The sequence below is a fragment of the Stegodyphus dumicola genome, chromosome 5 (genome assembly GCF_044657685.1).
Source record: "Stegodyphus dumicola isolate Sdum_Otavi_A_Nest chromosome 5, ASM4465768v1".
NCBI classification, from domain to species: Eukaryota; Metazoa; Arthropoda; class Arachnida; order Araneae; family Eresidae; genus Stegodyphus; species Stegodyphus dumicola.
Window position 1 is genome coordinate 133,450,990 of NC_140772.1, and position 13,883 is coordinate 133,464,872.

At 32.8% G+C, this 13,883-nt stretch overlaps 1 protein-coding gene across 1 annotated transcript in view; it reads left to right on the forward strand.

Moving 5' to 3' along the window:
- The window catches only part of LOC118196204 (uncharacterized), a 100,435-nt gene that overhangs the window by 49,743 nt on the left and 36,809 nt on the right, over window positions 1–13,883 (forward strand). The window contains exon 4 of the mRNA XM_035367617.2: window positions 1,533–1,658. Within this exon, the coding sequence (XP_035223508.2) occupies window positions 1,533–1,658 (126 nt within the window). The remainder of the gene's footprint in view (window positions 1–1,532; window positions 1,659–13,883) is intronic.

Below are 13,883 nucleotides of genomic sequence, written 5' to 3' on the forward strand. Positions count from 1 at the left end.
AAAGAGTTAAGAGAGATAAGTTTGCAGTTTTCATTGCATCACGTGAGTAGTGATGAACACTTTTCATGCTGGCACATGAAATGAAAATCATGTTTTAAAAAATAATTAAGGAGTTAATCAAAGTCAATCAAATCAAAGCGAATCAAAGTTTAAAAAATAATTAAAGAGTAAAATGAATAAAAACTAAGTACAAACTACATCCCAATATCTATATAAAGATGTAGCTCTATAAATGCGCACATTGTTTCTTCAAAATATAATGAAGAAAAGGGGAAGAATTTGAGGGAGTTTCTGAAGATTATTTTAAAGCATGATTCTGAATGGCATATGTATTTCAAGTTCTTCTGTTTTGATGAAGGTCTTCGCAGGTAATATACTCACAAAAATAAACTGTAGAAAAGACACTAATAATTTTTCTAAGTTTGGTCATACTTTGAACGCTTTACAATAGCTACGCAGTCTTTGCATTAGCTTTTGTACTGTATAATGATTCTTTAGCGAAGTCGGCACTCTACTACACTTCCTATTTTTTTCCTTTATAGTCCTCAGTGTTCCTATACATAAATCAGTAAAATTATCAACTTCCTTTAACACCATTTGCATTCGAGCCACAAAGTCTATGCTCCTCTCTCCCCCAAGAAAAATGAAATCTAATTGAAAAGAGTTATTTTTGAGAAATTCATTAACGTTTCATCGAAATTAATGTATAAACTTCAAGTATTAATACGTTAATTTTCAGCTAAACATGTTCTAATCAAAAATGCATTAAGTAGATACGTAGATAATGTTTTTTATGTATACTTATTTCTGAAATAAAATGCATGTATTTCTATATCTGAAGCTATCAACATCTTTTTCAATATGAAATGAGCACACTAAGTCGAACTTTGCTTCCTATACGTTTGTTAATTATCTTGACGTGAAGTTATTTGATCATGTAATCTTTCTTCAAAGATTAAAATACTTCCGACCTTATTTTTAGACCTCAGTATTAAATGCTCATTTTCTGTCGTCTGTGTTTCGAATTTTTTTAATTTTTATCTCTGTAAAAGGTGCTTATTTTGAAACCAAATGTCCCATGCACTCTTAATGTCTTTTTCTTGGATTTATCTAATGTCCTTTCAGGTTTCACTTTCTTCGCACGTACGGCTGAAATGATCAAACAAAAAGTTCAGTAAGCGGTCCAAGATTAGCAAGCTAACTTTAAAATTAAATAGTTGGCTAATTTCGATATTTGTAAATAATACTAGTAATTAAAAAGCTCTGAATATTTCGAGAAATACAGCTGAGAACTGTCATCTTTAGCAATAATTTCTGTGGAAAGCATAGACTACTGTAACATTTCTTAAAATTTCTGAGCTTTTTAATTGCCATTAAAGCGAAACGAAAGTACAGTTTTGGCGGTTTGGCAGTACATGTTCAATGATGACTTTCGTAACTAAAAAAATAGTATTGTTAAAAATAGATAAATTCTTAGTGAATGAACGTAGCAATACTAATAAAACGAAATTTTTCTTATCGTTCTTATATAGACCTGGTTCCTACAACTTGTTGGAGCACAACTGCAATTGCTTTAGTCAGGAAGTCTGTCAGTTTTTGACCGGAGGTCCGATTCCATCAGAAATACGAGATTTGCCACAGGAAATCTCAGGAAGCAAGTAAGTGCATATTCTATTAACAACAAAAACAAAGTAAAAACAAAAAAGGTCAATAAACATTGTTAATTCCGCATCAAAACTCGTATAGGCATTTGAATGATATTAAAACTAACTTTTTTAAATTAGTCTTAAGGAATTTTGCAGTATTTTCAGACACATTTTTTTTCTTCCGTTCAAAATTTTTAACTTTAACACTCAGGACATATATTTTAAACTACTTGGACAGGTTTATTCATATTCAGAGTCTTATATTATCTAAATATTCTATTCAAGCACAACGAAGTATTGAATCGACATTGCTTTTCTCAAAGACAGGATAGCAGGATAAGGATAGGAGGATCTGAAAGATTGATTGTTTAAACAGTATCTTCTGAACTTTGTAATTTTTAACAAATATAGCAACTATAATAAAGAAAGAGAGTTTACAGTTTTTATTAATCTAAACTATAAACTTTTTTTTGGTGAGTAATTTTGTGGAAAAGAATATAATGGCAAGTTCTTTACGTATGTTGTTTTACCAATCAGAAAGTCACATGGGAATATAGCTGAACTTCCCATCAGCGGATATTTACGAGTCTAGGGCTTTGTCCGTTAGCACTGAATGGGAGTGCATTAATCACCTACTATGAGAATTCAGTAACTGCCTGTTAATGAGGAGTGATCGGTAAATTGGAGTGTCCAGATTCCATTGAATATACCAGGGTTGGCCAAAATTCGTTTGGCTCACGTTTGAATTCAGGAATGTTCGAGAGCCGCATCAAGATTTTCTAAAAGCCACAAGTTCATATTTACATCATTATACAAGTAGTGGAGGAGGTTTTAGATAGAAAGAAATCCCTGATAACTTTGTAAAAAGAGTCTAAACTAATTAATTACATTAATTACTTCCTTTTGGACACTGAATAGTTTTAGTTTACCATATTTCATTCGCAGGCAATTTGTGTGACACAAATTGAATGCGAGAGCCGTATCAGGCTCGCGAGCCGCACTTTGGCCACCTCTGGTATATACATATCTATTCAATTAAGTTACATCTAAAATCATGAAAACTAAACTTTCATAATTTATTTAGTTAAAAATCAGCGATAAAGTGGTTATAAAACTATTGGCATATGGGAAATAAAAAAAAAGTAATGATGATCTTGTAGCAGTAAGTCTTTAATACATTTTGTGGTAAATTATACTTTCTTCTTTTTTAAGCTTAAGTGAAATAGAATTCAAAGGCATAAAATATGATTTATTAAGACTTAGTATGAAATAGCCACTATAAGAGAAATTTAAAGTTGAGGGCAAATTTAGTTCATTATGCCAGAGTTTTGCTCTTTTTAATAACATAAAAAATGAAGAATTAGACAGCGTATTATTTAGTGATTCATGAAAAGAGCCATTAAATTCATCGGTTAAGTGAGTACTCAAGGAAACAAAGGAAATATTTCAGCTAAACTTTGACCTCATGCTTACGATAAACTTACAGGAATGATCTTTAATGAGTAGATTTCTGATATACATATATATATCTTTCACATATTCCTCTCCTTATAAAAAGTAAGCATATTTTATCTAGAATTTAACAAATATGAATTAGCAAATTAATTTTATTTTAACCTATAAGATATATTTATTGGTATTATAGAAAATAAGCTTGGCTTTAACTTCTGAAATTTATAAGTGCATGTAATTTTTGTCTTGCCAACCCATATCTGTAATCTTTAAATATTGCCACCAGTTTTTTAATATTTCTCTCAGTTTCTGATTATTGCACCTAAAAACTTCATTCCTTTTTAAAATCGCATAACTTATAGAAGAATTCACAGTGATAATACTTTTTTAATTTGTGCAAAACTTTATACCTAACTTGTAGATTCGAAAACTAACGCTTTCCTTTAAGCAAAAATGTCCAACTTTACGGTGTTCGATCTGTAAAAGTTATAATTTTCTAAAACCATATTCTAGATAGTTACTCTTATTTAAGTTTTAAAAAAACTGAATATTCTGCTCTTTTAAATTGCGAACTGCAGTGATGGTTATTTGAACATAAAATGTACCTTTTTCGTTTTATAAAAGGGAAATGTATACTATGCATCTTCCTGTAAATAGAAAAAATTGTGAAATTCTATATTATAAAGTTGAACTCGATTTTAAATTTCAAATATATCATAACTCTTACAAAATAAAATTACTGATACCTTAAGCAATAAAACCTGGCGGGGGGTAGAAAATTTAATTTATCTGCTGTTAAAACAGTAGCGAACGTTTCTGCGCAGATCTTTTAATTCAGAAGCAAATAAAACTTTCATTAGCTATGGCCTTTACATAGTGATATTTGTTCGTATAAATGATATACAAATAAAATACCAAACAAATTTAAACATGAATTTTCAAGGAGTCTGTATCTTAGGTAATTCTTTCTACACAACTAGAATACTTTGGTGACGTGATGTGTGGGCGATAAATGTCACCTCTGTTTCTGCAGTCTTTTACCACTTGCCAGCTCAAACATTCCAGTGCCATTCCTATAAAAAATAGGCACGAAAGGGCTCTTTTATTTTATTTTACTGTGGAGCTCCAGTAAAAGAAACAGGACTATGTGAATGTGAACTGCATATCGGTAGTAAAATGTTTAAGAAATTTTTTTAATTATATGAATCGAAAATTTTGAAATTTTTGTACTTCATTCTTTCTTTTGACTTTATTTTTAGCAAAATGCATCTTATCTTTATAAAAATGTGAAGGTGCTATTGTTATGCAATCGTCAAAATTTGAATAAATAAAAAATTTTCTGGAAATGGTTATTGGGACTATCCATTTAGTAATAATACAAGAGCAAATTTTATTATGCATCTTATTTTCTTCAGCTCTTCTACAAAATTTCATACATTTATAAAATTTAATAACGGTGCAGAATGTATTAAAATATGTAGGTGTAAAGAGGAAAGAGTTGGCTATATTAATTAATATTTTTGCTTGCATAACTTTAAACCTTCATATTTTATTTCCTAGAATGTTTTCCTCTTTTTTATACTAATTTTATTATCCGGAAATTGAGATGAGAAAAGTATGCAAATAATTTAATTTCTGAAAGATGCGGTTTTAGTAAACCCATAATGAAATATATAAATATTTATATAAATATAAATAAAACAACAACATATAAATGAAACTCATATAAGAAGATTAATACTATCTACGCATCATTCACGAAATACATCATTAGCATTTATACACGAAGATAAATCGAAACTAAACATTGGTTCGGATTATGGGTAAAAAGCCTGCCTCTTGCAAGCCGCCGTTTTAAATCTTGCTCGACATTTTCAGAAAGAGCACATATAATACGCGAATTTAAGCTAGGGTTTTCACAGAGTGACTATTAATGCAATTATTTTTTTTTCTACACTGCATTAAATGCCTTTTTTGGAAGAGTAAAGGTAGGTGGATGACTTTTCGCTCCTTCCTACCTTCTAAGTGCAATAAACACATTAGTGCAACAAACACAAACTCCCATGAAGACTTCTAAGTGCAACAAACACAAACTCCCATGAAGACTTCAATCAAAACTGTCAATTGTCAAATGAACGTGACGATTACGCAAACTGCTACAATAATATAACATAATCTCCGCTTCTTGGGGGAAAAGTAGAACAGACATTCAAAATCAAATTTAAATATAATCTACAAAGGAGTACGAGCCTACATAAGTTTTCTCTTAGACCCTAAATATCTGCAAAACAAACAAACTGTTGTGAGGTAATGCGGTGTTACGAAGAAAAAATTTTCAATCCACGTATTTGTGGAAGAAACTTATCTTAGGTAACTTTACATTGGCTTTAGTTTGTTTATGGAGAAATCAAACAAAAAGAAGAAGAAAAAAGAAGAGAAACGAAAAGAACAAAAAAGAAACAGAAAGAAAAAGAAACAAAAAGAATCAGCGTAACATTTGTAAATAGATTTTACAAACATTACGCTATTACAATTTACAAATTACGCTTTTACAATTTACAAATATTACGCTTATTCTTGTTGTCTGACCCCTCCAATAATCATTATTCGGTGTGCTATTTTAACTTAAATTAGTTTGTTTGTTAGCATTATCATAAGTCTATTTTTAACTCGGTCAATGAAGTTAAGAATGCACCGTCTTACGGAGCGAAAGCCAATAAATCAATCAAGTAGATAGAAGTCGTAACAAAATTATCGGTCAACGATGGCTATCAAAAGCTTTTCTCTTAAACTCTGCGCTTACATACATTAAATAATTTGCATCCTGGGGGGGGGAGCTGAAAAGTGTAATTAAAGGCAAAATAATAATACGATAACTATATTAATTAACATAAATCCCTAGATATATTTATACGTTGAGACTATAAAGATCTATGCAGTTGACATAAAAAGACTGTTAATTGCTTGTTATTTCTTCATTCCAGATGATCCAGCATAGTATTGCGTCTACAGATGTAAATTGACACCGTCCACATGAGTAGTGAAAGAATGTCTCGTATTATTGCTGACGACTTTTAATAATCTTCACCTAAATACAGCTAACATTATTCAAAGGTCAGGTCTATAGCCAACTTATTAACAAAATCAATGCATGGGAATCAAAGCATGACAAAATCAAATGGAATTCCAGAAATGCAATAAAGAAAGAACATCCTCTGCAACTTTGGTATTTTCGTAATGAGTCCTCAATGCAATATGCATCGATTATACTTAAAAACAGCTACCAGCCAAATTTTTAGTACATACAAACTTGTTACATACAAACAAGTGGCTTTACAAGCCGAGGCTGTGACTAGGGATACCAATGAAACAACCCATAGATATTGGTGCGATTTAATTCATTCATGAACAATAAAGTTAGGAAAATTTTCCGCCAACCGTAATGATGTAGTTCGATTCTGAAACGTCTATACCATACGGAATTACTGGAAATGAAGAAATAACAGGTCATTAACAATGTTTGCTTGAAATCCATTGATCATCAGCTCTACCGAATAACGATATATATATATATATACCGTTATATATATATATATATATCGTTATATATATATATATATATATATATATCGTTATATATATATAACGATATATATATACTTGTGTGCAAAATCAAAAGAATTTGCAAATTATGTCTTTTTCATGATTTTTCGAAAAGTATTACATTAAAGATACTATTTATGCCATCAAAGAATTATGTAAATATTCAGAGTCGAATATGTAAGCGTACACATGCGCGTCTGCGGAGCTGTGATTGTAGAGAGGGTATAAGAGCACGAACGGCTTTCGGCGATTTATGTATTCGTACTCCTTTCACCGTGTTTCTCACAAGACTTGGGAAACTTCTGTAAGGTATCAGATAAAATAAATAGTCATGAAGGTATGGGTAACGGAATTAAATGGAGAATTTTCGGTAATTTGGAGGTCGGCAAGTCATAAATGCAGGTAGCTACATTCTTCAATGTAACATCCAGTTTAGTCTACGATTTTTGGAAACAGTTTCAGGACACTGGATCAATATCGAGAATACCTGGAAAAGATCGACCAATATATATAACGACGAATGAGGATAGATATTTAGCACTTTCAGTGTGGCGACGCAGGCGTGGTACAGCTTCACAGTTCTCACAGGATCTGTATGCTGGCATTGAACTCGAGTTTCAGTGTCTGTATTAGCCCGAAGCCTTCATGAAATAGGACTGCATTCCAGAAGACCCGCTGTTTGCGTCCTGCTCACTGCAACACTGCGCGTTTAAACATCGCATGTGCGCCAGACATGCAGACAAACATGCGCCTCGGGCAAGACTTCAGTCGAGCACCGTGCATTTTACAGATAGTCGAGATTCAGCCTAAACACTGACTCTTGGTGTACCTGCATTCGAAGAGAACCTGGAATACGATACTATCACTCCCTCATCGCTATAAAAGGATCTGTACGTTGGTGTAAGGGCAATGGTTTGGGCAGATGTAAAGATGGACAACCGCATAACCCTGCATATGTTGGACAAGCATCTCTGACTGCTATGAAGTATAGAGAGGACATCTTAGAGCCGTATGTTCGACTCCTTTTCAGGGACGCTATTGGTTCTGTGTTCCTATTAATGGACAGCAACGCTCGTCCACATAGAGCTCATTTGAGCGACGATTACCTAAAAAGTAATCATATTCACCGCATGAATTCACCAGCCAAATCTCCTTACTTTAATCCTATATAGCATATCTGGGACTCCTTTGGGCGAGCAATTTCATCTTACCATCCCTCCTACGAGAACCATTTCGGACCTGAAAACTGCCTTGTTGAAGGAGTGACAACTATTTAGTGTTTAACTTGCTACAGGGACTCTCAGCTGCTTTCTGTCCAGTGTGCCGTCATGCTGTACGACTTGTCTGGCTGTGAAAGGGGACCGTACCCCATACTAGACTAATATTCAGTTCTATATCACAACGTGAATTTTGGATATCCCGGCACTATGAGCTTTACTGATAATCATGTGTGCATAAAATAACTTTTGAATGGTACATCTCTTTCTCTGTCATAAATGTATATACATGCAATTTTCATTAAAATTTGTCCATTAGTCCATTTTTTCAGAGATTAGGCATGATGTGCAAATACTCTTAATTTTACACACGAGTGTGTATACAGTGTGGTCATAAAAAAACTTCCCTGATATATGAAATCCAAGCGGCCTATCCGCTCAACCACTTTAAATGAATTTTAGATATTGTTATTTGAACGTATGCACTTGAGATTTTGATGATTTGAAATAACACAGATCTCATTGTTACGGTTACAGCGAAAAAATTCGAAATTTTCGAATGGCAACATTCACCTTTTTTTTTCTGCGAAAATTGAGCAGCACACTATAAAACCATAAATGCTGTTCGAATGATACACCTATGACCAAAACTGCTGGCGTAAAACATTTGCGCTATCAATCGTGAAACTTGTACAGCGTTTCAAGATAGAATCATCTCCTGCAACATTGCAGTTTCGTGGTCACCGATATCCTCTAATCTCATTCCGATGGATTTCTCGTTCTGAGGTTATCTGAAGTCTGAGGTGTATACATCAAATCCACAAAATGTGTCAGACTTGAAAGATGCCATAAAATGTGAAGTTATGATTCCTCTTACGATCTTACGTTAGTCATTGTTAACATTAATCTCCCGCATGCCATAAATTATCGTCTGCGAAGATGGGCACGTTGAAAAGCTTGTAATAATTCCAGTAAAGGTTTTTTCGTTCTCCTCTCTGATGTTGTCACAATGTTCTTTACAATGTTCATCTTTGTAAATGTTTTATGCTGGTAATTTTTGTCATACGTGTATGGTTCTAGTGCCATTTATGGTTTTTCAAGGCGCTGATCAATTTGCGCTGGAAAAAAGTGTGTCTTGCCATTTGAATATTTCGTTAGTTGAGTGGATAGGCCGTTAGGGGTTCATATATCGGTGAAATGTTTTTATAACCACCCATTGTATATACAGAGGTTGCCAAAATTGTGGACACTTTTGGAAATTTTTATGTTTTTGAACTTTGTATGTTTATAGAAAACATTACGTTTCATAAAATACAAACTTGTATATATCATTTTAAAGAGAATTTATTACTGAATTCAATACAAAACACAAAATTCAATTATTTGCAATAAAAAAATTAAACGATAATAGTTATCGATATACATTAGATAGCGATGATTGCAGTGAGTTATCAGTACTTAGTAGGGTACCCTTTATTTTTGACTACAGCTTCACATCGACGTTTCATTGAGCTGACAAGAGTTTTAAGCTCTTCTTTTGTTATTACATGATGCCAGGAAACAATTATAGCCTCAATTAATCCCCTTTACGAGTATTTGATGGGCGCCTCATTCGGACAAGAGTTTTCAAACGGTGCCACAATTTTTCGATAGGATTGAGGTCAGGACTGTTTCCTGGCCATGACAACAATTTAATGCTCTTTGTACGAAACCACTCCTTCGATATTTTGGCCGTGTGGCAAGCATCAGAATCCTGCTGAAAAATAAACGAAGCATTGTTGGGAAAGAGATCTCTGATGGAAGGTAAAAGTTTTGGTTCTAGAATAGTGTCAATGTATTTTCTGGCATTCAGTGTCCCATCGATGACATGAAAGCGACCAATACCATCTCCTGACATGCATGACCAAATCATAACACTAACTGGGTTCTTCACAGTTGCTTGAATGCAGTCAGGATGTAGCTCTTCTCCTATTCTACGTCTTACATATTTTCGCTCATCACTACCGAATAACGATATCTTAGTTTCATCACTCCATATAACTTGTGATGTGACCACTGATCATCTGTCCAATTAATGTGTTCCTTTCCTTTGCCCACTGTAGTCTTTTTTTTTTTTCGTTGCTGAAAATTTTTCGTGGCTTTTTCCGTGGAATTCTACCTATCAGTCCAACATCTGCTAATCTTCTCTTGATTGTTCTTGAACTGACAGAAACACCAGCATCAATCAAATCACTTCTAATGGCCGCTGATGACATTTTTCTATCTTGGAGACATAGTCTTTTTATTCTTCTGTCATCGCACCTTTTTTGGCCTTTTCCTTCTTTGTTTTTTATTGAATTTGTCTCCTGATATCGTAAACAAAACTTTCGGACTCCAGATGTAGTCACTGAACCACCCACCTGTCTTGCAATTTCAGCATAGGAAAGACCACTTTCTCCTAATACAATAATATTACATCTCTTTCTAGGTGTCCAATCTGCTCTTTTATTTGATGTCATTGCTTCTTGACCAAATATTAAAAATTTTTACAAAAATTCTTACTTGTAATTGCAGTGTATAAGAAACAGGTCCTCCTTCTACAGAACAAAGCAAAATAATGAATTGTTTCAAGTGTAAACATGATGTCAGCTTCTACTGGCAGTTACTAATATTTGATTGGTTCTCAGAACAAGAACAGTGATTGGCCAGGAAAGCTAGACATTACAAACCACTTCATAACTGTGTTTTTTATTTATATTAAAGTACATATAACTTTTTTTTTGGATTGCAGATAATTGAATTTGTGTTTTGTATTGAATTCAGTAATAAATTCTCTTTAAAATGATATATACAAGTTTGCATTTTGCGAAACGTAACATTTTCTATAAGCATACAAAGTTCAAAAACATAAAAATTTCCAAAAGTGTCCACAAGTTTGGCCACCACTGTATATGTATGCATTTATAAAAAATTACGCCACTGTATTTTTTATAAAATTCTTGCTGAAGAAGGAATTTTTTTTTTTTTTTTTGTGTGTGTGTGTGTGTGTGTTTCTGGTTTTAATTTATTTCGGTGTTAATTATTACCTCTCACACAGTTAATCCAATGTCTGGCGCATCGTAACCATATATTGTTTTGCACCGTAACTATACAAGTCAGCCAACCAATCATTATGTATCACTTGTTCTTTTTTCATACAAAAATTTTGACCAAGTTTCAAGATGGTGGCCATAGTTCTCAAACTTTGCAGAGTATGTATGTATATATCTCGCTTAACTCAAACATGATTAGTCTCAAACCGTTGAAATTTTGTATATAGAACTGCTATAATATGTAGATGTGCCTCTCCCTTTTCAGTTGCAATTAGCCTCACCAAAAGTATATAAATAATACATACACCCACCCTGTTATCCGGCATCCGGCTCGGTGAGCTAAGTTTTTTTTTATTCTTATACGCTCTTAAATTATATTGTTCTTATGTTCCTGTTAAGATTTTTGTGCCTTTAATTAATCGGCATGCAATAGCTGTAGAATTATCAACAATTTAGAAGTTTCTTTAGTTCCACTAAGCCTAACAATGCCTGCATTTGTTTATATTTGAAATTTAGTAGCATAGTGAATTAAGTCAGTTTGTGCACTAACTTCATTGTCTTTTTACCGAGTGTGGCCTAAAGTTTTGTGCACCGAACAATCTGTCTTTTCGCCTAATTTTAATTCATTTTAAACTCTTAAATTTTAATTGTAAAAGTTGTTTTTTATCAGTTTTTAACTCTATTTAGTGTTTAACGTTTTTCTGTATTTTGCAATTTTAATGAGGATAAATGCAGCAAAAAATGTACACAATTTAATAGGCCGTACAAGGAAGTCATGTTGTTTCCACATCAGATTTTTTTTACTGTTATGTTAGCGTAGTGAAGAAAATTACCAAGCCAATGATTAAATTTTTTTCTGCATATGAGCTCTCATTCATATTATAAGATGGCTAAGAGTCTGTATTTAAATAATTACTTCAAGGGGAATCATAATTATTTCTTAGTTTTTAAGGTATCTATCTGACTACGCTCGGAACTCAAATTTTGGAAAATAGTTACAAATAAACCTATTATTTGTGTTATTTAGCAGAATACTACTTGAGATGAAAAAAAAAAAAAGAAAAGAAAAAAAAGGTGATAAATATATCATCAAAGCATAATTTCTGACTTTTTCCTTACATTTTAGGTTAAAATTTTGTTAAATTTCAGGATTGCTAGATATGTTCCCACAAAAATATTTATCAATATTTTATATTTAACACTTAAATTTATTAAGGTATAAGAAATTAAATGGACTAAATCTAAGTAATCTAAGTGATAAAATAAAATGTCTGTTAAGTACACCTGTGTGAGTACATGTATAAGGTATTTCTCCCGCCTTCTTAGCATGCCTTCGTAGTGTAGTGGTCTGCAGGCTGGACACGTATTCCAGAGGTCCGTGGTTCGATTCCCGGAGAGGGCGTTGCTGTTGCTCATTTTTCATCTCTTCTGCTTTAAAAATACCTAATGTCACTACAGTGACGCCCGAACTAAAAGGGTGCTGGATGATGATTCTCCACACCCAGGATTTGGCGATTGGGTCTCCTAAAAACCCCAATCACCCTTCTTAAATGGGGAGTATATATGGTATTTCTCCCGCGTTCTTAGCATGTCTTCGTAGTGTAGTGATCTGCACGCTGGGCGCGTATTCCAGAGGTCCGTGGTTCGATTCCTGGCGAGAGCGCTGCTCATTTTTCATAACCCCTGCTTCCAAAAAATACCTAATGTCTCTACACACGCACTAGCTATTTTTCGAGAAATGTGTCTCTTATCATTTACAAAGTTGTCTTAAAACATTTTAGAGATACACATAAAACTAAACTTATAGTCCATTTAATTCACAATATTTCCGGTTCACGGCGTAGAACAAGAACAGTCATAATTCATTTTCTAACAACCGGAGAGACAAAATAAAAGTGGTTTTGAAAAGCTTAATATATAAGCACAAACTTTAAAATAAAATAATAAAACTTTTTTGAAAAATTTCATCAAAAGTGACAATTAGAACGTAACGAAATGTATAGCTATACCGTAATAGAAAGGGATAAGTGGTATAGTTGCTGGTAATGAAAAGAGAAGCTGGTTTTAAATTCTGCACAAAATGAAAATATTAAAATTTAAATTATATGATAAATGAGAATATTTTAAACTAAATCTTTAATAACTAGAACAAATAAGGATCACTCAAGAACTCATACTAACTTTCTTCCGCGTTAAATTTAATAAACACTTTTAATCTCTCTCAAAGATTTCTTACCTGGGTACTATAAAAATTCTCTATTTTTACTTTTAGCGGCTCATTGCATGGGATTTTCTTGATTAACAGTTGAGCACAAACTTCTAAATTTTCACAAACTTCTAAATTTCTCCAAAATAGGTTCTTCTTCTTTGTTCTAAATTTCCACAAAGTATTTCGCGAGCTTTAGGCTTTTGATAGGTAAAAGTTAATTATTTACCTTTTGCTCTCCGACTACCATATTTTTAAAGGCTGTTCTTTTCTGATCCAGTAGTAATCTACTACCTACTTCATCTAAACATGAACTTTTGTGCTGCCATTCTCTCGATCACAAAGAATACTCATTTTAAAGTCTAGACATTTCATATATCTACGCTTTGATGTTTTATGATTTTTAGGACTAAATTAATTAGCTCATACTTTTTCCCTGCAGGTAGAGTAGCGTTTTGAATCTACCGTATTTTTCGCCGTATAAGACGCACCGGCATATAAGACGCACCCAATTTTAAAGGAGGCAAATCTAGAAAAAAAAGATTATGAACCAAATTCTGTAGCAAAATATTTTATATCAACTGTATAAAGTTAACAGCAGTTTAAGAAAAATTTTATGTCAACTATGTAACATACTAAGAGCTATCTTTACTCTTATAAACAGTCAGCAAACAGTGAAAGTAACAAA